This window comes from Eucalyptus grandis, chromosome 9 (assembly GCF_016545825.1).
Source record: "Eucalyptus grandis isolate ANBG69807.140 chromosome 9, ASM1654582v1, whole genome shotgun sequence".
NCBI classification, from domain to species: domain Eukaryota; kingdom Viridiplantae; phylum Streptophyta; class Magnoliopsida; order Myrtales; family Myrtaceae; genus Eucalyptus; species Eucalyptus grandis.
In genome coordinates this window covers 37,334,741-37,362,227 of record NC_052620.1, presented here as the reverse complement: position 1 = coordinate 37,362,227, position 27,487 = coordinate 37,334,741, and the positions used below count along the sequence as shown (strand labels likewise).

Genomic DNA, 27,487 nt, shown 5'->3' with positions numbered 1-27,487 from the left:
TAAGAATATGGGCATAAAAGTACACTTCAATTGCATACTGAACTAAGTACTGATTGAGGTTCTCATCCAGGTTTATGTACATCGTTCGATCAGATGCTGGACAGCCATTGAGAGATGAACTTGCTAAGTCACCACATAAAATACTCACCAGTGCTTTTCCTGCATTTATGCCCAAACCTGAAGCTACTGTGACTGCTGGATCTTCAACTGCTACTCCTATGTCTTTGGGTGATGAAGGCCTTTCTTCTGTCCCTCCATCTGATAGTTCTAGCTTGCCTTCATCCAACTCTGCCGCAACTTCAGATGGGTACTTTCAGGGCCTTGCTCTTGTAAAAACAATGGTTAAGTTGATACCTGGCTGGCTGCAGAGTAATGCTATTGTCTTTGAGACTCTTGTACGTCTTTGGAAATCACCTGCAAGAATAACTCGGTTGCGCAATGAACAGGAGCTGGACTTGGTGCAAGTAATTTTTCAATGTCTCTGTGCTTCAAACTTCAGATGTGTGCGGCTAGGGCATTTTTATACCGCCTAATTCCATCATGCATTGTCATGACATTTTTTATTTCATTCATCAGCTACTAAATGGATGTTCAATGTTTGTCTCTTTTAGACTTTTTAAAAATATTCCATGTCCTGTTGGCTTTATATAATTTGTCGATAATGGATCGTGTGATATTTGCTGCTTGATTGATCTGGCTTTGCTGCTTGACTAAGATGCTTCTGATGCTTGTTTTATGGTCATTCTTGATTAAAATTGATTATGTTCTTTTGTCTTTAGTACTTTTATGTGGATCATATCTGATTGTGTACCGTCTTAACTTGTAAATAATGGAAGTTGAGCACTTATTTTATGCCTAATATTTATTGTAAGTTCCTTTGGTGTGAACTATGTTAGCTTAGCATTATACCCTGTGCATAGTGGTCTTGTTGTCAAATTAGAACGACCATATACTTTCTTCAGGTGAAGCTCATGATTTTGATGTTTCCTTGTTAGTTCTAGATGATTGAACTTTAGCCTACCAAGTTTTTCTCTAAGTGCTATTACATTTGAAGCTATGGCTTGCTATTTTACTTTTTGTTCATGTATCAAGGTATAACATTGCATATTCTAAATTAATAAAAATTGGTGTGCAGGTGAAAGAAAGCAAATGGCTTGTCAAGTGCTTTCTAAATTACTTACGGCATGGTAAACCTGAATTAACTGTTCTCTTCGATATCCTCACCATCTTCTTATATCATAGTCGTATAGACTACACTTTCTTGAAGGAATTTTACATTATTGAGGTATCTCAATTTTTCCAAGCTTCCTTAATGTCCATTGCCTCATTTTCACCTTATTTCAAGTGATCAAAACTAAGTGACTTCCATCTCTCCTTCCAGGTTGCAGAAGGTTACCAACCCAGCATGAAAAAATCAATTCTCTTGCATTTTCTCAACCTTTTTCAATCTAAGCAGCTTAATCATGATCATTTGGTGATTGTGATGCAAATGCTTATTCTACCCATGCTCGCTCATGCTTTTCAAAATAAACAGAGTTGGGACGTAGTTGATCAAGCCATCATAAAGACCATTGTTGACAAGCTTCTTGATCCACCAGAGGAGGTGATATTTTGTGCCTTGTCGGTTTAATGTTCACTTTGATCTTGCGATGCCATCTTCACAGAAGTTTCTGTTTTATGAAACCTGAAGTAAGTTGATGGTTGTGTTTGATTTGTATTTCCATTACTTTGCTTTACAGGTTTCTGCCGAATATGATGAGCCATTAAGGATAGAGCTTCTGCAGCTTGCCACTTTACTTCTTAAATATCTCCAGATTGATCTTGTCCAACACAGGAAAGAACTTATCAAGTTTGGTTGGAATCATCTAAAACGTGAAGAGAGTGCCAGTAAGCAGTGGGCATTTGTCAATGTTTGCCATTTCTTGGAGGCGTATCAGGCACCGGAAAAAATAATACTCCAGGTACTTTTATTTCTGGATTCTCTATCAAAGTAGACTATATTATATTCAATTCTTTGAAGTTTTAGCTTTCTGGCTCTTCTGAACATGTTCAGAATGTTGTTTTGTTGAGGGGGCAGTGTATTCTTTAGCTGTATATCAATAAGTGTATGTATGTGTCAACTAGGGTAATATTTCTGAGAGCTATGGTTGTAAATTTCAGGTTTTTGTTGCACTTCTTAGAACATGCCAGCCAGAAAACAAGATGTTGGTCAAGCAGGCACTTGACATTTTGATGCCTGCATTGCCGCGGAGGTTACCCCTTGGGGATTCGCGTATGCCAATTTGGATAAGATACACAAAAAAGATTCTTGTAGAGGAAGGTCACTCCGTCCCTAACCTAATTCATATATTTCAACTCATTGTACGCCATTCAGAACTCTTCTACAGCTGCAGGGCTCAATTTGTGCCTCAAATGGTAAACTCTCTCAGTCGACTTGGATTACCATACAATACCACGGCTGAAAACAGGCGTCTAGCCATTGAACTTGCTGGATTGGTGGTTGGTTGGGAAAGGCAAAGGCAAAATGAAATGAAAGTAGTTGCTGATGCTGATGTCCCTGGTCAAAATTCTGATGGGTTTGGTAATTTGTCTGCTGGAGCTGATCCCAAGCGCTCTGTAGATGGGTCTACTTTTTCTGAAGACCCTAGTAAGCGAGTTAAAGTTGAGCCTGGTCTGCAGTCACTTTGTGTCATGTCACCAGGGGGTCCCTCGTCAATCCCTAATATTGAAACTCCGGGGTCTGGTGGCCAGCCTGATGAAGAATTTAAGCCTAATGCAGCTATGGAAGAAATGATAATCAATTTTCTCATAAGGGTGAGTTCTATCTGGCCTGCAATTTGATCGTAATGTTTGTTGAGAATGCAGAGCTACTTTTAAATTTTTATACGTAAACACAAAATTTGCTTGTCACTTTCTTCAGCTGTCAGGAGACTATTGGTGTATCGAATTCCTTTATGATGTTTTATTGTTCTCTTTTTTTGGGGTTGGAGGGAGGTTTCGACTTGATCAACTCTAATTGGCTGACCTTGATATGTTGCCACATGACATTCAATGTATGAACTATGAACTATCCATCTTACTGATTTCATGAGTACAAGGTTTGGCTGGTGCGCAGTTTGCTTCATGATAATGTTAGTTACTCCACAATGACCATCTGGCCAGTGTCTCATAAGCCTTATGAGTTGCGGTCACTCTTTGCTGTGGTTGTCTAGTTGATATTAAGAGTGTCACTGTCTACAGATTAGATCTTATTCTAATTGTGGCACTGCAAAATGTATTGCACATCCATATTGCATATAACTGCATACTGACGCTTTACTTCTTCAATGTAGGTTGCTTTAGTCATAGAGCCCAAGGACAAGGAAGCAAGCAGTATGTACAAACAAGCTTTAGATCTCCTTTCACAAGCTTTGGAAGTTTGGCCAAATGCCAATGTCAAATTTAACTATTTAGAGAAGCTGCTGAGTAGTATTCAACCTTCCCAGTCAAAAGATCCTTCCACTGCTCTGGCTCAAGGCTTAGATGTCATGAACAAGGTCTTGGAGAAGCAGCCCCATTTGTTCATCAGAAATAACATCAATCAAATTTCACAAGTATGTCCGAAGCTTTGTTCTTCCATTCTATTTCTCTATAAATCAATTGTAGAGGTTGAGTGACGAACTTTTGTATTGGAGTGCTTAAATGTTCTTTTCATTTCTTGTTTCTCTTTTCCACTTTTCAGATTCTTGAGCCGTGTTTCAAGTACAAAATGTTGGACGCAGGGAAGTCATTATGCAATCTATTCAAGATGGTCTCTATTGCATTTCCATTGGATGCAGCTACGACGCCCCCAGATGTGAAGATGTTATATTCGAAGGTCGATGAACTGATACAGAAGCATATTAATGCTGTCACTTCTTCCCAGGCATCTGTTGAAGATGGCTCGGCAAATACTATTAGCTTTGTGTTGCTTGTCATTAAAACATTAACCCAAGTGCACAAAAACTTTGTTGATCCCCATATCTTAGTTCGTATTTTGCAAAAATTGGCGCGGGATATGGGTTCATCTGTAGGGTCTCATTTAAGACAGGTATGCCTCTCATAGTTTCTTCTGTTCATTTTGACACTTTTCTGTACACAATTTCTAGATCTCATATTCCGTGTTGAAGAACTTGTTTTTCCTTCCTGCTGATAATTGTCTTGTGATGTGATGGCTTCTCTTTGTTTTTAATGATTTCTCATTGAAATTCTGTGAGCCGCTCCTGATGTTGAGTTGAGTTATTTCCTGGGTATCAACTTGGGGTTAGGTTCTTATCTTCCTTTTAAAATATCTGAAGCCTAAAATAATTTGATGGGGATGAAATATTTGGTTGTAATTATGTAAGGAATAAGTACCCTAAGGTTGAAGATTCCACTGAGGTGGTAAAGTCTTTGATTGGTTGTTGCAGGGCCTGATCATTGTGTTGTTGCGAATACCAACTGTTTGAAGGTTCTTTGTTAATTAGGTGTTAGTTTGTAAGATGTTCCAGAGTCCTGGAATTACATTCTACCTATATCAGATTTGTAGTTTTCATTCTTAAATGGTTGAGAGAGAGTTAAAGTGCACCATGTTTTAAGGCTTGTTTTGCTGATATTACTACAATTGTCTTCACCCTTGTGCAATGTATAAAAATGGGCTTCCACTTAGGATTTGTTGCTTTGTGATAGCTCTCTCAATGTGGCTGTCAGATTCTCTGATTTTAAATGAGGCAAATTCCTTGCTGTTTTGGGTTTTTTCCTTTGTTTTGATTTTTTTTGGAGTCATGTCTCTTCTTAACATCTTTTTCTTTACAGGGTCAGAGGACCGATGCAGATTCTGCTGTTACTTCTTCACGCCAAGGTGCTGATGTTGGGGCTGTTGTAACAAATCTGAAGTCTGTTTTGAAACTTATTACTGAAAGGGTCATGCTTGTTCCTGAGTGCAAACGATCGATAATTCAGACATTGAATAATTTACTGTCAGAGAAAGGTGCTGATCCTAGTGTGCTACTTGGTATACTTGATGTAATCAAGGGGTGGATTGAGGATGACTTCAGCAAGCCTGGTGCAACTGCTTCATCATGTGCTTTTCTCTCCCCAAAAGAAATAGTTAATTTCCTTCAGAAGCTCTCTCTGGTCGATAAGCACAACTTTCCCCCCAGTGCCTTAGAAGAGTGGGATAGTAAATATCTTCAACTTCTTTATGGAATCTGTTCTGATGAGACAAAGTAAGTCGCATATTTGGTGGTCAGTTCTACTTTTCTGTGGTTGGCATCTAACATGGGATATATTCATTGCAGGTTTCCACTCCCCCTACGGCAGGAGGTGTTTCAGAAGGTAGAAAGACAATACATGCTTGGCCTAAGAGCAACAGATCCTGAAATGAGGAATAAGTTCTTTTCCCTTTATAATGCATCTCTTGCAAAAACATTGTTTGCAAGGTTGCAATACATTATCCAGTTGCAGGACTGGGAAGCTTTGGGTGATGTCTTCTGGCTCAAACAAGGGCTTGATCTTCTTCTGGCAGTATTAGTAGTGGATAAACCTATTACACTCGCTTCAAATTCTGCCAGGGTGCCAGCACTAGTGTCTTCAGGTTCTTCTGATGGTTCACTTCCACAGGCACAGGTTATTGATCAGCCAGAGGGCCCTGATGAGGCTCCTCTAACATTTGAAGGCCTTGTTCTCAAGCATGCTAAGTTTCTCAATGATATGAGCAAACTTCAGGTTCTTATTTCCTTTTTCTTTATGAATAAAAGTTGTTGCCATAGAGCTGCTTCCTTTGATTTAATGCTCATAAAATTATATATTGTTGCTGAAGACATGGCAAGTGTATACGTACGTCAGCAGTTGAGTTCACTTTGTAATGCTTCCTCCCACTTTCCCTGGTTATTCAATTTTTGTGGTTTAATTGACTGCAGTATCACCATCATGAGAGTGGCTGTATGCACTTATAATTTCATACGTTCTAGATACTGTGTGGCAAGTTCTCTCAATGCATCCATTTGTATTTACAGAAAAATCAATTAGAATATTTTTTGCACCATTACCTTGGAAATTTTTCTTTATTTGTTATTCTTTTGTTCGGATTGTAGTATTTTTCGATCACTATCTTCAACACTATCAGTATTTATTAAACATTGTATGTTAAGGTTGGCTTTTTCCTTTTTGCAGGTGGCTGATCTGCTTGTGCCTCTTAGAGAGCTAGCCCACACTGATGCCAATGTTGCATACCATTTGTGGGTGCTGGTGTTTCCGATTGTCTGGGTCACCTTGCTCAAGGATGAACAGATAGCACTGGCTAAACCAATGATTACTCTACTCTCGAAGGATTATCATAAAAAGCAGCAAGCAAACAGACCAAATGTTGTGCAAGCACTTTTGGAGGGTCTTCAGTTAAGCCACCCTCAACCTCGCATGCCTAGCGAGCTAATAAAATATATTGGAAAAACATATAATGCATGGCATATTGCATTGGCTCTGCTTGAAAGTCATGTTGTGTTGTTCATGAATGAGACAAAATGCTCTGAATCTTTGGCGGAGCTTTATCGATTGCTCAATGAGGAAGATATGAGGTGTGGTTTGTGGAAGAAAAAGTCGGTTACTGCAGAGACCAAGGCAGGGCTATCACTGGTTCAACATGGATATTGGCAGCGTGCTCAAAGCCTGTTTTATCAAGCAATGGTTAAGGCTACTCAAGGTACTTACAATAACACAGTGCCAAAGGCAGAAATGTGCCTCTGGGAAGAGCAATGGCTTTACTGTGGTACCCAGCTTAGTCAGTGGGATGCATTGGTGGACTTTGGCAAGAGTGTTGAGAACTATGACATACTTCTTGACAGTCTTTGGAAGTTACCTGATTGGGCATACTTGAAGGATCAAGTAATTCCTAAAGCGCAAGTTGAGGAAACTCCGAAACTTCGTCTAATTCAAGCATTTTTTGCTCTTCATGAGAAAAATACAAATGGTGTGCAAGATGCTGAAAACATTGTGGCGAAGGGGGTTGATCTTGCATTAGAACAGTGGTGGCAGTTGCCTGAAATGTCTGTTCATGCAAGGATTCCTCTTCTTCAGCAATTTCAGCAGCTAGTTGAAGTTCAGGAGTCTGCCAGAATTTATGTGGACATTGCTAATGGAAACAAGCATCCTGGAAATCCTGTTGTTGGAGCACATGGTAATATGTATGCAGATTTGAAAGACATTTTGGAGACCTGGAGACTACGAACACCGAATGAATGGGATAACATGTCTATTTGGTATGACCTGCTTCAGTGGAGGAATGAAATGTATAATGTTGTAATAGATGCATTTAAGGATTTTGGCACCACAAATTCTCAACTCCATCACCTTGGCTATCGTGACAAAGCATGGAATGTCAATAAACTTGCTCACATAGCTCGTAAGCAAGGACTTTACGATGTTTGCGTCAATGTAATACTTGAAAAGATGTATGGCCATTCAACCATGGAAGTTCAGGTATGTACCAGTCTCATGAAGTAGCAAACAACTTGCCTTTTTTTCCCCTCTCTCAGTGATGGTAACTCGTACCTCACAATTTTGTAGCTGTTGGCTCTTGAAACATCTTAATCTTTCCAGGAGCTAGATCAATGGTTTTATAGACTATTTTTCTCGCGAATAAAGAGCAACACACACACCCCCGATATGTGTATGTATATAAAATTGTGTATTGTGAGCTGGTGATTCTCTGCAGTTTGTGTCATACAGAGTCTCGTTTTCTGCTTCTGTCCTACCGTTGAAATGAAGCTAACAGATAATATCTGTGGTAAATGTTATCTTTTCAGGAGGCATTTGTTAAGATAAGAGAACAGGCAAAAGCTTATCTGGAGATGAAGGGAGAGCTCACTAGTGGTCTTAATTTGATAAACAGTACCAATCTGGAGTATTTTTCTCCAAAACATAAAGCTGAAATCTTTCGTCTCAAGGGAGATTTTATGTTAAAGCTAAATGACTCTGAAGGTGCTAACATTGCATATTCCAATGCCATCACCCTCTTCAAAAATCTGCCCAAAGGATGGATAAGTTGGGGAAATTATTGTGACATGGTATTAATCCTTCTGTTTATTTTGCATGCCTTATTATGCTCACAGCTTGGAACAGTGGTGACCTAGCATCTACTTTTACAGGCTTACAAAGAGACTCATGATGAAATCTGGCTTGAGTATGCAGTCAGTTGCTTTCTTCAGGGTATCAGGTTTGGTGTGTCCAACTCTCGAAGTCATTTGGCTCGTGTTTTATTTCTCCTAAGTTTTGACACTGCCAATGAGCCTGTCGGTAGGGCATTTGATAAGTATTTGGACCAAATTCCCCATTGGGTTTGGCTTTCATGGATTCCACAGCTGCTACTCTCCTTGCAGAGGACAGAAGCATCTCATTGCAAACTTGTCTTGCTAAAGATTGCCACAGTCTATCCACAGGTTAATATTGCTTTTTATCATGAATGTGTGAATGTACTGTTTTAGCTCATTATTAACCTTGTTTTTTTTTTATCTCAGGCTCTTTACTACTGGCTTCGTACATATTTACTGGAGAGGCGTGATGTGGCCAATAAATCTGAAATGAGTCGAATGGCAATACAAAGAATGCAGCAAAATGCCTCTGGGGCTAGTGCTGGTTCTCTTGGTTTGGTTGATGGACATGCTCGGGTTCAGAGCCATGGTGGGAGTACCTTAGCCTCAGAAAATCAAGTCCATCAAGGTCCTCAATCAAGTGGAGTTGGACCTCATGAAGGTGGAAATCATCCACAAGAATCTGAAAGATCTGCAGTAAATGAAAGCAGCATTCACATTGGAAACGACCAACCTATGCACCAAGGTTCTTCAAATATAAATGATGGTAGTCAGACTGTTTTCAGGCGTAACAGCACTTTGGGTTTGGTAGCTTCTGCTGCCAGTGCATTTGATGCTGCAAAAGACATAATGGAGGCTCTTAGAAGCAAGCACACTAATCTTGCCAGTGAGCTTGAGGTGATGCCTTTTTTTGACATATATATATATATATATATATCTCTCTCTCTCTGGTTACGTGCTAGAATGCAAATGTTAAATCTTATGGTGCTCAAGCTGGAGGATGGACTTAGATTAGTGCTTTAGCTTCTCAGCTAGGTCCTTTTAAATTAGAAGAGTGCCCCTAATCTGTCTGATGACGTTGTTGTTATTACTAGTTTATCAAACAATAGTTGGTCTACATTGACTTCACATTTTGAATGCAGTGGGTTGCTTTCTGATGAAGTTTTTGTCTTTGGGTACAGATTCTGCTCACAGAGATTGGTTCAAGGTTTGTTACTTTGCCAGAAGAGAGGCTACTTGCTGTGGTTAATGCACTGCTCCATCGCTGCTACAAGTATCCGACTGCCACTACTGCTGAGGTTCCCCAGTCACTCAAGAAGGAGCTTTCTGGAGTATGCAGGGCTTGCTTTTCAGCTGATGCTGTGAATAAGCATGTTGAATTTGTGAGAGAGTACAAGCAAGAATTTGAGCGGGACCTTGATCCAGAAAGCACAGCTACTTTCCCATCAACCCTCGCGGAATTGACTGAGCGTCTGAAACATTGGAAAAACGTTCTCCAGAGCAATGTTGAGGATAGGTTTCCGGCTGTCTTGAAATTGGAAGAAGAAAGCAGGGTCTTGCGCGATTTCCATGTCGTTGATGTTGAGGTTCCGGGGCAGTATTTCAGTGATCAGGTAAATCCCAAATGTGTCAGCTTGGTGTATGCTTTCTCAAACGAGAACAGCATCCGTTGTAGAAGCTCGCTTAGTAGAATGATCTCTATTCATGATCCCTAATGCTTGATCGTGTCTGTCTCCACTATTTTTAAGGTGTTGTGTGCTACACTTTTAAATTCTGTATTGCAGGAAATTGCTCCCGATCACACCGTCAAGTTAGACAGAGTTGGAGCTGATATTCCGACTGTGCGAAGGCATGGAAGCAGTTTCCGGCGTTTGACTTTGATAGGGTCCGATGGCTCACAAAGGCATTTTATTGTTCAGACATCTTTAACTCCTAATGCTAGAAGTGATGAGCGCATTCTTCAGCTTTTCCGCGTGATGAACCAGATGTTTGATAAGCATAAGGAGTCAAGAAGACGCCACATATACATTCACACGCCCATCATCATTCCTGTCTGGTCCCAGGTGAGGACACTACTTTCCGGAGATGTCACTTGTTTGTTCTTTTCTATACCCTTGTGCATGTCATGCAGAAAGGAAATTTTTGCATGCCTTCGATTTTCACCTTTGTATCTCCTGGAATTTTACATCATCCGTGTCCTAAATCTAAAAACTTACTAATCAATTTCTCTCTGTCGTGGTGGTTTAGTTCTTGTCCACATAAATCAGTGGAAAATATTGATTCTGACTGATTAACTGCCTGAACAGGTCCGAATGGTAGAAGATGATTTGATGTATAACACCTTTCTTGAGGTTTATGAGAACCATTGTGCAAGGAATGACAGAGAAGCTGATCTCCCTATTACCTATTTCAAAGAGCAGTTAAACCAAGCGATATCTGGCCAAGTATCTCCGGAAGCTGTTGTAGATCTGCGACTTCAGGCTTATAATGATATAATGAAAAATGTTGTAAATGACAACATCTTTTCTCAGTACATGTACAAAACTCTGCTGAATGGCAATCATATGTGGGCCTTCAAAAAGCAATTTGCGGTCCAGCTGGCCCTTTCAAGTTTCATGTCCTTCATGCTACAAATTGGGGGGAGGTCTCCCAATAAGATTCTGTTTGCTAAAAACACGGGGAAAATATTTCAGACTGATTTTCATCCAGCCTACGATGCAAACGGGATGATCGACTTCAGTGAGCCTGTGCCTTTCCGTTTGACGAGGAATATGCAGGCCTTCTTCTCCAACTTTGGCGTCGAAGGTCTCATCGTTTCTGCAATGTGCGCTGCAGCACAGGCTGTGATATCACCTAAGGTGAGTTTTAATTGAATAATGGATGGTGATTTATGTTGGAGGCACCATGGTTGACTTAGACATGTAATATTTTGCAGCAAACTCAGCACTTATGGCATCAATTAGCAATGTTCTTCCGTGATGAGCTGCTATCTTGGTCTTGGAGAAGACCCCTCGGCATACCCCTGGCATCGTTTGCTGCCAGTGGTAGCTTCAACCCAGTTGAGTTTAAACTCAAGGTCACTACCAATGTTGAGAATGTTATTAACCGGATCAACGGAATTGCGCCACAGTCATACTCTGAAGAGGTAACTATTTGGCCAGCAACGTAAAATAAAGAGATAATATGTATCTTTTGGCTGATCATTTGATTCGAATTTGGCATCTATAATGTTCTGGCAATGATCATGAGCCGTTTCCTCCGTGTTCCACTTTCAGGATGAGAATCCAATGGATCCACCTCAATCGGTGCAAAGGGGTGTCACCGAACTGGTTGAAGCTGCCTTGACTCCGAGGAACTTGTGTATGATGGATCCAACGTGGCATCCGTGGTTTTGAGTTGTAGCTAACATAATGGAGAAACTAAGACTGTACATCAACCATAGGGGCAGAGGCGATTAGCAATATAGGCTGTAAATTATGTTGTATAGATAGTGTTGATCAGTATGCACAATCCTTGTAGCCGAGGTTTGATATTAATGTTTGATACCATTATGAGCTCTAATTTGATAATGCAAAGTCGTGGATGGGGGTAGGGATGTTTTTGACTCTTTACTTGGCAGAAGAATGATACTATTGAGTATCATAATGCTCGTGGGACGTTCATTTCGAGTTGTAGCTAACATAATGGAGAAACTAAGACTCTACATCAACCATAGGGGCAGAGGCGATTAGCAATATAGGCTGTAAATAGTGTTGATCAGTATGCACAATCCTTGTAGCCGAGGTTTGATATTAATGTTCGATACCATTATGAGCTCTAATTTGATAATGCCAAGTCGTGGATGGGGGTAGGGATGTTTTTGACTCTTTCCTTGGTAGAAGAATCATAAAGCTCGTGGGACGTTCATTTTAATGTTAAATTTTTCATCGGGTCATTGAAGTGCCATTTTTGTGAATAAAACAATCACTATCATTGTCGATTTTGGGACTCGGTTGTTCAATGCCCATGAACGAAGAATATGAAAATGCTGAGGTAGGAAATCAGCAAAACGATAATTACTCGAGGATGGCGGTGAGGTTGGTCTTTTCTTTGATGCCCTTCATCTCCTCCAAATGACCCTTTTTCGATAATTACTCGGTTTGTTTTGTTTTTGCTCCATTTTTGCTGGTTGAAACTTGAATGGCAGCAACTCCTCATATAGTTCTTCCGGATTCTTCGGATGCCTACGGCACGTGCAAGGTTCGTTTTACAAAAGAGATAAAAAAGGCTCATAAAATTTGTTCCGGAATTCTTACATTTCTGAAGTGATTCGAGGAAAAGTATATTTGCGGGAAATCTATGACGACATTGGAGCAAGCGGCCCAACCATCATTCGAAAGGAAATATAACAAAATTTCGATTGATTTATTCGAAGAAACAATAGTTTCTGGACATCACCACCACCACATATTTCCTCACACTTTTCATCTACTTGATGAAATAACCAGTAAACATCATCATCCAACCAATTCTTCCCAAGAGAAAAAAAGAAAAACCAGTAAAAACGGCAAAAGGGTGTGTGTCTGTCTGTGTGTCATCAAATCACCACTCTATCAATCTGCATTTTCTTCCTCGGCAAAACGCATGTGCTTTCCTCTTGGTGTCGGCAGTCCCTTCAACCGCACGATGCCCGGCGAGACATCGCCCTTGCAGCCGCTTCCCTCCTCTTCTTCTCCGACAATTTCATCATCGCTGTTGTAGACAAACCTGGTGTGGCTTCCTGCGAATTCCGGCATCTTCTCGCCGTTCACCCACATTTTGCTCATTCCTTGACACAGTTCATCCACGAGAGATCCATCCTCTTCTTCGTATTCGTCTTCCTCCGCCTCCTCCTCCTCCTCCTCGCCTCCTTCTTCTTCGATGAGTGCATCCTCATCATCTTCATCTTCGCCATGGGCGCTTGCATTGACCTGAATGGACCAAACAGAGGCACTGTCATCGTCTGTTGCGGTCGATGACTTCTCTTTGGATCCACTCTCTCCTTCTGGTCCTCCTAGGCAGGTGAGCACAGACGTGCATTCAGACGAGTCAGAAAGTTCGGATTTCTCATAGAAATCCGACAGCAGAGACCGAGTTATGATGCTCTTTTGCGACTCAAGACTCTCTTGCTCCTTTCCATCAAAGATGTCACTTACCACCTGCTGAATGCATCAATAAGGAGCCCAATAAGCCAAGTGTGAGGAGTCACAATCTTAATACTCCAACAACAATACAAATCAACATAAACTTGAATAATTATAGTCAGACCTGAGAAATTAGCTGCTCTTCAACATTGATCAAAGCAATTGAGGACACCGAGCCACTGTTCATGCTTCCATCATCTGATAGACTCAGCACCTGCGGCGTGTTCGCCGGAGTTGGCGCAAGAAGCCCCACTGGGGAGTTGTTAACCAACCCTTGAAGGCGAACCAATGGCCTGTTTTCCATAGAAGCCCTCGAAAGCACGGCCTCCTCCTCTACTTTCTGCAGTAGGATCTTGACCTGACCCCTCAACAGCGCCTCCCCAGAGCCAGGGGTGCTCTTGGCTCTGTTGCTCCTCTTATTCGCAATCAACGAGGACGGGGTCCGCAAGCTGTTCCCGGCCGCGACCCCGACGATGGGAGAATCGTTGGTTATGTCGATGAGCGCGGACCGATCTTGCTGCTGCTGCTTCTCATTGGTCCTCTGCCTCAAATCAGAATCTTCCAACTTCCCTGAAATTTCATCGAACTCTTATCATCACGACCGGTCTCAAAACACAAAACCACGATTCTAATCACAACGGAACACCCACGATTCTAATCACGACAGAAACGACGACGCCATACAAGATACCGAAAAGTTTCGATTCTGAAGCGAAGAGAGAGAGAGAGACTCACTCATTGGAAGGTTCTTGCCGTTGCTGGTGGCGGTTTGAGACCTCGTGACTCTCCTGTTCGACGAAGGGGTCTCCATTGAAGTCGCGCCGAAGAAGCTTCGAATCAAGAACGAATGCGAACGAATGCGAGTCTCCTCCGTGCGTCTAAGAGAGAGAGAGAGAGAGAGAGAGAGAGAGAGAGAGCTAGAGAGAGAGAGGATGTGAGGAGAGGGAAAGGTGGGAGGGTTTAAAAAGGAAGAGGGGGAACGGCGTTTTCAGAAGGTATTAGGTGACCGTTAGAGCGTATGCCCACTTCCTGTACCCAAAAAAAAAAAACTAGCCGTTGGGCTTTTTCCATCGTTTTTTTTTTTTTTTTTGAACGTATCCCTCCCCCGAGGGGCCGCATCGGCCAATTGGACTCCGCCGCGTGTCCTCCACTGCGAAATCTGGACAGGGAAAAAGAAAAATTTCCAGAGAGGGGAAATAAAAGCCTTTTACGGATGATTTTGTCATTAGTTTGGAAAAAAATTCTCTTTTTTTTTTTCATCGTACATTTGATGGTTTAATGATGATGTGACAATCTTTTTCTGCCGGTAGAATACGAGATACAACTTTCGACATTGAAAGCATTTCATCATATCCTCTTTTTTCTTTCTTTATTCGATATTTAAGTTTTTCAAATAAAGGTGGATATCGTGATTTCTCAAGTCATGTGAAATTTTCATTATGATGGACGATAATACAATTGACATAATAATCGAATTTTTTTTCATAATGATGGAACTGAATCTAAGGTACAACTTACTCTATGAGTTTTCCAATCCTTACTCACATATTCTCAATATTTTGGACTTTAGATCAGAGCTCAAAGATCACCCCGAGAAAGAAGAAAAATAATATGATAGATCCTCGAAATTTTCATGGACATTATTAAGATAAAAAATACAAAAAATTAAATAAAATCATGGTCAGAATTTGTAGAATTCTGTCGTAGTTTCAATATAATCCCCCGCTCAGAAAGAAGAAATGTGAATTTAAATATTAAGTGGGCCCATACACACGGTAACTTATATTGCAAACCTCGTAAATTGATGAAATTGCAATTTCCAATAAATTAGTTTGATAAGCTTGAGAATTCTTGGAAGAGATAAAGCATGACATGTTCATAGGTTTAAAGAAAATAAAAATGGGAAGGAGTCGTTCAGTTTTTTTTGAAATAAGTAACTTTTTTCATTTTATAAGATATCTAGGAAATTTTTATTTCTACTTCTAATTAACTTGACTAGCGTTGTAGAGGCATTTGTTAACTATGACCCTTAAAATACGTGAACATCACAAGTCGATTATCGTAGAGGGTAAAAAAACCGAACTTGATTGGTAGAAAGGGATTGGCTCAGGATAAAATCGTCGTTGTGGGTGAGATTACTTTTTCTTTGTTGATTCAAATTTACTCTTGCTATTCCAAGGACCTATGAAAGGCCAGCACATGCTGCGGTGGCGTTGACCAATGGATAGGTCAGATTCCCTTGACCAAGTTTAAAATGCTCTCCCTTTTCCTTTGACTCTAGAAATCTGAAATCACACTTAGAGCTGCATCCGACGTCCATTTTTAAATGAATAATCTGACTTCATTCTCGAATTGCCTCGCTTATTTCACATGGAATCCTTGATCATCGTTGCACAATCCCTTACTCGGAAGATTTTAATTAAGAAAATTATCTATCATTTATGCATATCAGGCCATTTTCTTTTGTATTTATTGAATTTTGTAGTCGAATTGAGTATATATCTATGTATGGATTTGCTTATATTATTGAAATAACTCATTTACACCTTCTTGAGATATTGGTCGTTCGTCATAGTTGAATTTATTGATGAAATTGACACTAAAAAATCATTACAAGAAACCCCACCAGAGAAGTCGATACAATTTCGCTAGCAAGCAGCAAGAGAAATGAAACATCAGAATTTGATGAATTCATAGAACAAATAGATTTTTTTTTTTTTTTTTTTTTTCAAGGGCATTTGGGAATGAGGTCGCGGGTGGTGAGATTCGCGTAGCAAGGACAGGCTTCTCGGTTCCCAGCCGTGCCGGGGGGCACGCAGTTGCACTTGGCGCAGCAACTCCCGCACGCTCTCTTGCACAGGTTCGGCCTCGACGACAACTTGCACCTCGCTTCGCAAGCTGCTCCACAATCTATGGGCTGGAGGGAAGGAGCGGGCTCTCCAGTTTTATCCATCTGCAACCGAGAAAGCATTCGTTTGTTGATCATCAGCAGAAAATATGATCTACGTAAAGAGAATAAATTGTTTTTTTTTTTTGTGATTGTGGTGCTGAACATTTAAATAGTGAATCCTATGTCTTCAAGTAAATAGTAAGAAATAATTACCATCTCCTGAGCTTCTACAACATGGAGGAGCAAAAGCGAGAGCAGAATCAGCGAGGCGATGCAAGACTTCCTGAAGGCCATGGCGAGGATTGACGAGAAGAAGCTAATGAAATCAAATAAACGGCAGGTGATTGTATTGAAACGGTTCGAAAGGAATAGTATTTCGACAAGGGTTTTGCCAAAGTAGCTGGGAGAGGGAGAGAGCGAGCAAGCTGTCTGCAGTGATGAGTTGCAAGAAAGAGTGTGAGCTCTGAGGCAGTTTTATAGTGAAGGAAAGCCAGGATGGTGATGATGGGAGTGGCTGGTGGAGGCGCTTTCGCAGACAAGCAACGTTGTATCTGAGTTTGCATGCACTAGTCGACCGTAAAGAAAAGAATATTCAAACTGAGAAGCACAGGGCGAAGGTTCTCAATGCCAGATTGATCCAGCGCACACGAAGCTCAACTTGCCCTGGGAAACTTCACAGACATTTATGATATTGGATTAATGCACTGAAGATATGACACAATCTTTCCTAAACTGTAAGTACAGATTGGAGTAAACACCTATTAAGAGAGAAAGAAAAGTCCTTACAGACATTTACCAGGCTCTGACTTTGAAGACAGCCGGAATCTTTCAAGGTGCAAGCTGTTGGTCAAAAGAAAGGCAGAAGAAAATGATAGAAAATGGAAAGCAAAGTTCCACTTGTCATCTTGGTGACTTAGGATTGAGAGAAAGGAAAGCGACGGCAACTTCGCTTTCGCGTAGAAGTCGGTGGCACTTCAAGAGGCGGTAGAACGCCTGTAAATAAGGCTGAGCGTGAAGGATATAAATATAAGTCACCGGATGCAAAGGTGATCTTCAAGAGAGGAGACATTGCCAGCCCAAGTAGCCATAGAGAAAATTGCTCTCTATAAAGGGTATGCAATCTTACTGGTTCCACTAAGAAATCGGACTGAACCACCCTAAAAAAATAGGTCCAGTTCCTCGATCTAGATTTTTGGAATTGATAAGAAGGTTCGGTTCCTGGTTCCGAGTGAAGACCTACCTAGGAACTTGATCGACCAGACCAATTTTGGAATTTATTTTATAAAATTCTAAAAAGTAAAATCCCTAGTTTCTTTGTTTCTCACCTCTAGGTTGAGGTTTAATATAAATTTATTTAACTATGTTATTTGCTTTCTTTTCAAATAGTTAGAATTTAGAGCAATATTTTTAGGGATAAACGGGAGATGAAATTTTATAATTTATGGTTTATGTTACGTGTTTGAATTTTTTATTGTTTATAATTGTATGTGGCTTCGATTTTCAACTTATGGATTGTTGCTTTTGGCAGATAGGGATATATGTTGTTCATATTTTACTTTGACTCATTTTATTACAAATATTATTTTGCTGTAAAAAATGAAATAAGAAAAAAAGAACAAAAGAAAAATAGGTTCTTGGGTAGACCTTGGAACCGGATTAGAAAAACGAGGTAGGTTCCAGGTTCTAAAAATTAGGAACCGATTCTAACAAGGTAGGTTCTAGGTTCCAAGTTTGGAACCTATCCCCTTTGGAATGACCATCCCTATTCTCTATGAGTAAGAGATAAACAAAATTATAGTGAGAACATGTCTCCATATAAGTAAGTGTTGCATTGAGTGTTTTGAGCATGGTGAGAGAAAATAGATTGTAATAGTCGTGTCAGATTATATTTGAGTATTATACTTGTACTGTAGTTTGGTATAACGAGTGTTTCTTGAGTTGTCTATTATTATATTACTACCACAAGGCTTCCGCATACCCTATAAGTGGTATTAGAGATGTGTTTGTGAATATTCTACAATTGGTATCATAGCAAGGTTTTGAACCCAACACCCCAACCCTCTCCTATGAAACTATGGAATTTATGGTCTTGGGATTTGCACAGCAGGTCACGAATTCATTGCGGGCCTAGTTCGGGGATTGAAGGTGATATGAGATAGCCGGAGGGCTTAAATTGAATAGTAAGTATATACTATCTACAGAAGCTAAGGGAATTTATATGATTAGCTAATGTCTTACTATCAACATGAAAAAACAAATATGGAGAAACCGGTTTTGAAAGTCACTTATCTTCCTGGTTTAAGTCTTGGTTGACATGTTTTGCACTATGGGCTTAGTGTATTGTCTTTCTTCGTGGTTGAGTGAGGGAGATGATGGTGATGGGATCTTTCTATTCCTACCAAAAGGTTTCTAGGCAAGCGATATCAATGTTTTCACACGTCTCTCAGTCTCTTCTTATCAATGAAAGTACATGTAATACTACTTTACCACTCTAATTGTACCTGAGGAAACAACATAACGGATCTTGAGTCGCAACAAGCATTCACTAACTACGTGAACCTTGACGTGGATGTTTCCATAGAGAGTATCAAGTTCCTGCATCCATTACCCGTTTTGGCATTTGTTTAAGTAGTCAAGTGTGCGGCCATACGCATATATGGATGGAGCCCCTTTACTCCTCATGAAGCATGTGAGACAAGAACTTTTGCAAAAGGCTTTTATCATGCTATGGATTCCCGCGGGCTAGTGAATCGAAACATTCATAGGAGGGGGTGGACTTTTGTGAAATTAATAGTATTGTACTCATGGAAAGGTGGATTCACATCAATAAATTTGCTTAGCCCTTTAGATGGAGAATCAGTCATCCGAGATTTGCCCCTCTTTATCCTCAAGAGAATGTCAAGCTCATAAGTCAAAGAACATGTTGGTGTTTCTTCTAGTGGTGCCACGCAATATGCTCGTAGCGAAACAAAACCACTCGAAAGCAATATCACTTTTCAAGATGGGCAAATATGCAAAACACTGAATAAAACCGAGCATGAGAATAAAGCTGATTTGGCGATCGCGGACTCGAGATTCAATAAGATTTTGTAATCAGCTAAAAGGGAGATCTCTATATATAGAGACTGATCATCTAGGGCTTTGTAGCTGTGAAGTGAAATGGTGAAGTCTTCAGTGTCCCTCAAAGGCTTCCGATATTCCAATAGATAGGTTGGAAGATATAGATCGGAAGATATCAGAATGCCGATGTTGGCACCTTGAAGGCTTATACCATACTTACCAAGAAAAATGGAACCCTCAAGCAAATTGGCGGATTCCTTTATACTAGAGGCTTCCAATATTCCTTCTGACGCGTTGAAACATTGGTTGCTGATGAGGGATATTGAAGGCTTACTCCATGTAGGTAAGGATCGTATCGCATTGACTTAAGTCCATCATGTTCATGACAGAACGTAAAGCAACCGAACCCTCGAGTCTCAACTGTGTGGAGCTGACGGCCAGGTATGTTGGGCGTCAATTCTAATGGCATTGCTGCAAGTGCATTGTCCTTCATCATCACCACGCAGAGCATTGTTCTCTCGAGGATTCAAGCTAGTATCATGATGACTCGAAAATTACTACTTTGATGGAATAGGAACACGAGATGGCCATGTTGAAGTTGAAGTTGAAGTTGAATGAGATCTTTCATCTTGAAGAACACATCGTCTCTTTTTAAACGAAACTTACAACTTTTTCTCATATTCCAAGAATGGCGTTGACTAGTAGTTTAATACCTATATGCTCTCTTGGAAAAGAGAACTCCCACCGTAGTATGTATTTAACACTACATGTACTTAGCGATCAAATATGGACATGATGTCCCATGAGTCAACTATTTTGACTAAAACTTCTGCCCTTCGTGACTTTTTACTATGTCACAATGTGAGGAGTTGATGTTAGCTACTTTAGCTTGTTATCTATGGCCAAGTGAGACTCGGTAAGAAGGGACAATTCTAGGAAAGCGATCAAGTCTAAACTAAGTGATATGAGGACGGAAGGAACATTATCTGATAATACATTCATGTTTTATACCCATTGTCGATAGGTTGTGTTGCTTATTATGTAATGCGACAAAACCATGAGTAAATTGTTAAAATGAGATTATGTATAGGTCTTTTTATTTTGAAAATGTCATGTCAGTGTCGGCTGATCAAAATTGGCTAGATCGGCTAAACTGACACAAATACAAAATGTTTAAGACTAAATTAGCTATAAAGAAAAGTTTATGATTGAATTAACACAATTAAAATAGGTTTATGACTTTTTGGTAATTGAATTACGAATACATCGACACATGGATGTATTTTTATTGTCGAAATAATTCATTTTTACGCCCCAAGAGATATTGGTCATTTGTCATAGCTGAATTTATTGATGAAATTGACACTAAAAAATCATTACAAGAAACCCCACCAGAGAAGTCGATACAATTTCGCTAGCAAGCAGCAAGAGAAATGAAACATCAGAATTTGATGAATTCATAGAACAAATAGAATTTTCTTTTTTTTTTCAAGGGCATTTGGGAATGAGGTCGCGGGTGGTGAGATTCGCGTAGCAAGGACAGGTTTCTCGGTTCCCAGCCGTGCCGGGGGGCACGCAGTTGCACTTGGCGCAGCAACTCCCGCACGCTCTCTTGCACAGGTTCGGCCTCGACGACAACTTGCACCTCGCTTCGCAAGCTGCTCCACAATCTATGGGCTGGAGGAAGGAGCGGGCTCTCCAGTTTTATCCATCTGCAACCGAGAAGCATTCGTTTGTTGATCATCAGCAGAAAATATGATCTACGTAAGAGAATAAATTGTCTTTTTTTGTGATTGTGGTGCTGAACATTTAAATAATGAATCCTATGTCTTCAAGTATATAGTAAGAAATACTTATAGTTACCGTCTTCTGAGCTTCTACAACATGGAGGAGCAAAAGCAAGAGCAGAATCAGCGAGGCAACGCAAGACTTTCTGAAGGCCATGGCGAGGATTGACGAGAAGAAGCTAATGAAATCAAATAATGAAATCAAATAAACGACGAGTATTTGTATCGAAATGGTTCGAAGGGAATAGTATTTCGACAAGGGTTTTGCCAAAGTAGCTGGGAGAGGGAGAGAGAGAGAGAGAGAGAGAGAGAGAGAGAGAGAGCGAGAGCTGTAAGCAGTGATGAATTGCAAAAAGAGTTTGAGCTCTGAGGCAGTTTTAAAGCGAAGAAAGCAAGGATGGTATTGGTGAGAGTGGCTGGTGAAGGCACTTCCGCAGACAAGCAACGTTGTATCTGAGTTTGCATGCACTAGTTGACCGTAATGAAAAGAATATTCAAACTGAGAAGCACACGGTGAAGGTTCCCAATGCCAGACCGATCCAGCGAACGCGAAGCTCAACTTGCCCTAGGAAACTTTACAGACATTTATGATATTGCATTAATGCACTGAATATATGACACAATCTTTCCTAAACTGTAAATGCAGATTGGAGTAAACACCTAATAAGAGAGAAAGAAAAGTCCCGATTGAAGTGGTAAAGAAAATTATATTTCCAGGCTCTGACTTTGAAGACAGCCGGAATCTTTCAAGGTGCAAGCTGTTGGTCAAAAGAAAGTCAGAAGAAAATGATAGAAAAAGGACAGCAAAGTTCGACTTGTCATCTTGGTGACTTTGGATTGAGAGAAAGGAAAGTGACGGTAACTTCGCTTTCGCGTTGAAGTCGGTGGCACTTCAAGAGGCGGTAGAAGGCCTGTAAATAAGGCTGAGCGTGAAGGATATAAATATAAGTCACCAGATGCAAAGGTGATCTTCAAGAGAGGAGAAAATGCAGCCCAAGTAGCCATAGAGAAAATTGCTCTCTATAAAGGGTATACAATCTTACTGGTTCTACTCGGAAATTGGACCGAATCACCCTAAAAGAATAGGTCCAGTTCCCCGATCCAGATTTTAATTGATGAGAAAGTTCGGTTCCCGGTTCCGAGTGAAGACCCACCTAGGAATTGGACTGACTAGACCGATTTTGGAATTGATTTTATAAAATTCTAAAAAGTAAAAACCCTAGTTTCTTTGTTTCTCACCTCTAGGTTGAGGTTTAATATAAATTTATTTAACTATGTTATTTGTTTTCATTTTAAGTAGTTAGAATTTAGAGCAATATTTTTATGGATGAACGAGAGATGAAGTTTTATAATTTATGGTTTTTGTTACGTGTTTGAACTTTTTATTATTTATAATTGTATATGGCTTCGGTTTCATCTTATGGATTGTTGCTTTTGGCCGATAGGGATATAGGTGTTCATCTTTTACTTTGACTCATTTTATTACAAATATTATTTTGTTGTAAAAAATGAATTTTAAAAAAAAGAACAAAAGAAAAATAGGTTCTTGGATAGACCTTGGAACCGGATTAGAAAAACGAGGTAGGTTCCACGTTCTGAAAACTAGGAACCGATTCTAACAAGATAGGTTCTAGATTCCAAGTCTAGAACCCACCCCCTTTGGAACTGACCATCCCTATTCTCTATGAGTAAGAGATAAAACAAAATTATAGTGAGAACTTGTCTTTATATAAGCAAGTGTTGCTTTGATTGTTTTGAGTATGGTGAGAGAAAGTAGATTGTAATAGCCATGTCATATTATATTTATACTTGTACTGTAGTTTGGTATAACGATTGTATCTCGAGTTGTATATTATCATTTTACTACCACAATGCTTTTGCATACCCTATAAATGGTATTAGAGATGTATTTGTGAATACTCTACAATCGGTATCATATCAAGGTTTTGAACCCAACACCCCAGCCCTCTCCTATGAAACTGTGGATTTTATGGTCTTGGGATTTGCACAGCAGGTCACGAATTCATTGGGGGGCTAGTTTGGGGATTGAAGGTGATACGAGATAGCCGGAGGGCTTAAATCGAATAGTAAGTATATACTGTCTACAGAAGCTAAGGGAATTTTATATGATCAGCTAATGTCTTACTTTCAACAAGAAAAAACAAATATGGAGAAACCGGTTTTGAAAGTCACTAATTTTCCTGGTTTAAGTCTTGTTTGACATGTTTTTCATTATGGGCTTTGTGTATTGTCTTTCTTCGCGATTGAGTGAGGGAGATGATGGTGATGGGTGTTGGAGAAATCTCTTGAAGTGTTTTGAAGTTGACAAATCGTTTCTATCAGTCTAGTCTGAAGGCTTGCATACTCTGCTATTTAAAGTCTGAAGACCTTGGGACAGCCAGACTCAAGACTCAAAGTCTATCTTCATTGACAGTCTCTAATCCATTGAAGAAAGGTTATCCAGAACTGGATGTTTCGTTGAGGATTTAACCTTATCAACTGGAGAAGATCTCATAGCTAGAGAAGACATAAACGGAGTCCTTTGATTGATCGAAGATTGATTCGATAATTGAAGATCCGGTGATTGCCTAAATATTATTGGAAGGTTCGCTTATGGAAACCGAGATCCGATTGTATGGGCGAACAGGATTGATGGGCTATCAACACGTTCCATTTATAGCTTGGACAATCTTCCTAATTAATTCCGTCCAATGGGTAGATTGGAGGAATTCCTTTGGTAAGTGCCAACGGGTATGATGGCATAAAGGAGTATATAAGGAAGACTGTCTTAGTTGTTCAAGGTGTGCGCGATAGAAAAATTCCAAAGTCTGAAGCTCCTTTTCGTTTAGACAAATCCTTTGAGCGAATACTTGTATACGAAAGAGAGAGTCTATATTTGTGAGAAATCTTGAGGAGGTGTGGTAGAACATCTACACTTTGTGAAATCAAGGCAAAGCCGTCTGTAACCTCTCTCTTGTTCATAGTGGAATCCAGCCAATAGGCTATCAGTGAAGAAGAGTGGACGTAGGCTTGATATAAGCCGAACCACTATAAACCGCGTGTTCAATTTTCTCTTCTCTCAGTCTTACTTTGATTATCGTTTCATCCAACTGTCTAGTATTGTGCAATTGCTTGAGAAAAAAATTCTTTATATACCTATTCACCCCCCTCTAGGTACTCATACTAGCAATATCAATGGGATCTTTTTATTTCTGCCAAAAGGTTTCTAGGCAAGCGATATCAATGTTATCACACATCTCTCGGTCTCTTCTAGTCAATGAAAGTACAAGTAACACTACTTTACCACTCTAATCATACATGAGGAAACAACATAACGGATCTTGAGTCGCAACAAGCATTCACTAACTACGTGAACCTTGATGTGAATGTTTCCATAGGAAGTATGGAGTTCCTGCATCCATTACCCGTTTTGGCAGTTGATCAAGTAGTCAAGTGTGCAGCCATACCCATATATGGATGGAGCCCCTTTACTCCTCATGAAACATGTGAGACAAGAACTTTTGCAAAAGGCTTTTATCATGCTATGGATTCCCGCGGGCTAGTGAATCGAAACATTCATAGGAGGGGGTGGACTTTTGTGAGATTAATAGTATTGTACTCATGGAAAGGTGGATTCGCATCAAGAAATTTGCTTGGCCCTTTAGATGGAGAATCAGTCATCCGAGATTTGCCCCTCTTTATCCTCAAGGGAACGTCAAGCTCATAAGTCAAAGAACATGTTGGTGTTGCTTCCAGTGGTGCCGCGCAATATGCTCGTAGTAAAACAAAACCACTCGAAAGCCGTAGCACTTTTCAAGATAGGCCAATATGCAAAATACTGAATAAAACCGAGAATGAGAATAAAGCTGATTTGGTAATCGCGGACTTGAGATTCAATAAGATTTTGCAAACAGCCAAAAGGGAGATCTCCATATATAGAGACTGGTCATCTAGGGCTTTGTAGCTGTGAAGTGAAATGGTGAAGTCTTCAGTGCCCCTTAAAGGCTTCCGATATTCCAATAGATAGGTTGGAATATATAGATCGGAAGATATCAGAATGCCGATGTTGGGACCTTGAAGGCTTACACCATATTTACCAAGAAAAATGGAACCCTCGAGTGAATTGGCGAAGTCCTTGAGACCCCTCAAAGGCTTCCAATATTCCTTCTGATTCGTTGAAATATTGGTTGCTGATGAGGGATATTGAAGGCTTACTCCATGTAGGTAAGGATCGTATCGCATTGACTTAAGTCCATCATGTTCGTGACAGAACAGAAAACAACTGAACCCTCGAGTCTCAACTCCGTGGAGCTGACGGCCAGGTATGTTGGGCGTCAATTCTAATGGCATTGCTGCAGGTGCATTCTCCTTCATCATCACCACGCAGAGCATCGTTTTCTCGAGGATTCAAGCTAGTGTCATGATGACTCGAAATTTACTTCTTTGATGGAACAGGAACACGAGATAGCCATGTTGAAGTTGAAGTTGAAGTTGAATGAGATCTTTCATCTTGAAGAACACATCATCTCTTTTTAAACGAAACTTACCACTTTTTCTCATATTCCAAGAATGGCGTTGATGAGTAGTTTATTACCTATACGCTCTTTTGGAAAAGAGAACTCCCACCGTAGTATGTATTTCACACTACATGTACTTAGCGATCAAATATGGACATGATGTCCCATGAGTCAACTATTTTGACTAAAACTTCTTCCCTTCGTGACTTTTTGACTATGTCATAATGTGAGGAGTTGATGTTAGCTACTTTAGCTTGTTATCTATGGCCAAGTGAGACTCGGTATGAAGGGACAATCCTAGGAAAGCGATCAAGTATAAACTAAGTGATATGAGGACAAAAGGAACATTATTTGATAATACATTCATGTTTTATACCCATTGTCGATAGGTTGTGTTGCTTCTTATGTAATGCGACAAAACCATGAGTAAATTGTTAAAATGAGATTAAGTATAGCTCTTTTTATTTTGAAAAATGTTATGTCAGTGTCGCCTAATCAAAATTGGCCAAATAGACTGAACTAACACAAATACAAATAGTTTAAGACTGAATTAGTTAAAAAGAAAAGTTTAAGATTGAATTGACATAATTAAAATAGATTTATGAATTTTTTGGTTGTTGAATTACAAATACATCGACACATGGATGTATTTATATTGTTGAAATAATTCATTTTTACGCCCTAAGAGATATTGGTCGTTCGTCATAGCTGAATTTATTGATGAAATTGACACTAAAAAATCATTACAAGAAACCCCACCAGATAAGTTGATACAATTTTGTTGGCAAGAAATAAGAGAAATGAAACATCAGAAATTGATGAATTCATGGAACAAATAGATCTTTTTTTTTTTTTCAAGGGCATTTGGGAATGAGGTCGCGGGTGGTGAGATTCGCGTAGCAAGGACAGGTTTCTCGGTTCCCGGCCGTGCCGAGGGGCACGCACTTGCACTTGGCGCAGCAACTCCCACACGCTCGCTTACACAGGTTCGGCCTCGACGAGAGCTTGCACCTCGCTGCACAAGCTGCTCCACAATCTATGGGCTGGAGTGAAGGAGTGGGTGCACCAGTTTTATCCATCTGCAACCGAGAAGCATTTATTTGTTGATCATCAGCAGAAAATATAATCTACGTAAAGAGAATAAATTATTCTTTTTTGTGATTCTGGTGCTGAAACATTTAAATAATGAATCCTATGTCTTCAAGTATATAGTAAGAAATAATTACCATCTCCTGAGCTTCTACAACATGGAGGAGAAAAAGCGAGAGCAGAATCAGCGAGGCGATCCAAGACTTCCCGAAGGCCATGGCGAGGATTGACGAGAAGAAGCTAATGAAATCAAATAAACGGCGGGTAATTGTATTGAAACGGTTCGAAAGGAATAGTATTTCGACAAGGGCTTTGCCAAAGTAGCTGAGAGAGGGAGAGAGCGAGCGAGCTGTCAGCAGTGATGAATTGCAAGAAAGAGTGTGAGCTCTGAGGCAGTTTTATAGTGAAGGAAAGCAAGGATGGTGATGATGGGAGTGGCTGGTGAAGGCGCTTTCGCAGACAAGCAACGTGTATCTGAGTTTGCATGCACTAGTCGACCGTAAGGAAAAGAATATTCAAACTGAGAAGCACAAGGCGAAGGTTCTCAATGCCAGATCGATCCAGCGCACACGAAGCTCAACTTGCCCTGGGAAACTTCACAGACATTTATAATATTGGATTAATGCACTGAAGATACGACACAATCTTTCTTAACGTGTAAATATAGATTGGAGTAGACACATAATAAGGGAGAAAGAAAAGTCCTAATTGGAGTGGTAAAGAAAGATTAAATTTACCAGTCTCTGACTTTGAAGACAGCCGGAATCTTTCAAGGTGGAAGCTGTTGGTCAAAAGAAAGTCAGAAGAAAATGATAGAAAAAAAGGAAAGCAAAGTTCCACTTGTCAAGTTGGTAACTTTGGATTGAGAGAGAGAAAAGTGACGTGACGGTAACTTTGC

General features: G+C 40.1%; 5 protein-coding genes across 7 annotated transcripts in view; 1 reads left to right on the top strand and 4 right to left on the bottom strand.

Annotated features, from left to right (window-relative positions):
* Nucleotides 1–11,912, top strand: part of LOC104419662 (transformation/transcription domain-associated protein) — a 31,359-nt gene extending 19,447 nt beyond the window's left edge. The window contains exons 18-36 of one of the 2 annotated variants that reach the window (XM_010031386.3): nucleotides 71–464; nucleotides 1,136–1,285; nucleotides 1,382–1,603; nucleotides 1,740–1,961; nucleotides 2,161–2,814; nucleotides 3,333–3,593; nucleotides 3,722–4,069; nucleotides 4,813–5,225; nucleotides 5,298–5,724; nucleotides 6,172–7,473; nucleotides 7,800–8,060; nucleotides 8,142–8,432; nucleotides 8,511–8,981; nucleotides 9,266–9,697; nucleotides 9,869–10,147; nucleotides 10,391–10,942; nucleotides 11,020–11,229; nucleotides 11,360–11,515; nucleotides 11,789–11,912. In XM_010031386.3, coding sequence (XP_010029688.2) covers nucleotides 71–464; nucleotides 1,136–1,285; nucleotides 1,382–1,603; nucleotides 1,740–1,961; nucleotides 2,161–2,814; nucleotides 3,333–3,593; nucleotides 3,722–4,069; nucleotides 4,813–5,225; nucleotides 5,298–5,724; nucleotides 6,172–7,473; nucleotides 7,800–8,060; nucleotides 8,142–8,432; nucleotides 8,511–8,981; nucleotides 9,266–9,697; nucleotides 9,869–10,147; nucleotides 10,391–10,942; nucleotides 11,020–11,229; nucleotides 11,360–11,479 — 7,009 coding nt within the window. In that variant the 3' untranslated portion in view covers nucleotides 11,480–11,515; nucleotides 11,789–11,912. Of the gene's footprint in view, nucleotides 1–70; nucleotides 465–1,135; nucleotides 1,286–1,381; nucleotides 1,604–1,739; nucleotides 1,962–2,160; nucleotides 2,815–3,332; nucleotides 3,594–3,721; nucleotides 4,070–4,812; nucleotides 5,226–5,297; nucleotides 5,725–6,171; nucleotides 7,474–7,799; nucleotides 8,061–8,141; nucleotides 8,433–8,510; nucleotides 8,982–9,265; nucleotides 9,698–9,868; nucleotides 10,148–10,390; nucleotides 10,943–11,019; nucleotides 11,230–11,359; nucleotides 11,692–11,788 lie in introns of those variants that run through there. The other variant, XM_010031385.3, reaches the window with a different exon arrangement.
* A 543-nt stretch (nucleotides 11,913–12,455) lies between these two features.
* On the bottom strand, nucleotides 12,456–14,171 carry LOC104419661 (ESF1 homolog). 2 transcript variants are annotated; one of them, XM_010031383.3, is made up of 3 exons: nucleotides 13,982–14,171; nucleotides 13,371–13,816; nucleotides 12,456–13,264 (listed from the first exon to the last, which is right to left on the bottom strand). In XM_010031383.3, the coding sequence occupies exons 1-3, from the start codon at nucleotides 14,055–14,057 to the stop codon at nucleotides 12,677–12,679; spliced, it is 1,110 nt and encodes a 369-aa protein (XP_010029685.1). In that variant the 5' UTR covers nucleotides 14,058–14,171; the 3' UTR covers nucleotides 12,456–12,676. The 2 variants fall into 2 exon arrangements, with proteins under 2 accessions (XP_010029685.1, XP_010029686.1); XM_010031384.3 differs by having other exon boundaries at nucleotides 12,456–13,261.
* A 1,643-nt stretch (nucleotides 14,172–15,814) lies between these two features.
* LOC104419660 (snakin-2) lies at nucleotides 15,815–16,569 on the bottom strand. The gene is made up of 2 exons (XM_010031382.2): nucleotides 16,350–16,569; nucleotides 15,815–16,199 (listed from the first exon to the last, which is right to left on the bottom strand). Exons 1-2 carry the CDS (start codon nucleotides 16,428–16,430, stop codon nucleotides 15,975–15,977), a joined length of 306 nt encoding a protein of 101 aa, XP_010029684.1. The 5' UTR covers nucleotides 16,431–16,569; the 3' UTR covers nucleotides 15,815–15,974.
* A 3,955-nt stretch (nucleotides 16,570–20,524) lies between these two features.
* On the bottom strand, nucleotides 20,525–21,308 carry LOC104419658 (snakin-2). Its single transcript, XM_010031380.3, is given in 3 exon segments — nucleotides 20,525–20,878; nucleotides 20,881–20,908; nucleotides 21,060–21,308. Coding segments are annotated over 3 exon segments (303 nt in total). The 5' UTR covers nucleotides 21,141–21,308; the 3' UTR covers nucleotides 20,525–20,684.
* A 4,891-nt stretch (nucleotides 21,309–26,199) lies between these two features.
* LOC108955241 (snakin-2-like) lies at nucleotides 26,200–26,946 on the bottom strand. The gene is made up of 2 exons (XM_018862578.2): nucleotides 26,727–26,946; nucleotides 26,200–26,579 (listed from the first exon to the last, which is right to left on the bottom strand). Exons 1-2 carry the CDS (start codon nucleotides 26,805–26,807, stop codon nucleotides 26,355–26,357), a joined length of 306 nt encoding a protein of 101 aa, XP_018718123.2. The 5' UTR covers nucleotides 26,808–26,946; the 3' UTR covers nucleotides 26,200–26,354.
* Between the last annotated feature and the right edge of the window lie 541 nt (nucleotides 26,947–27,487).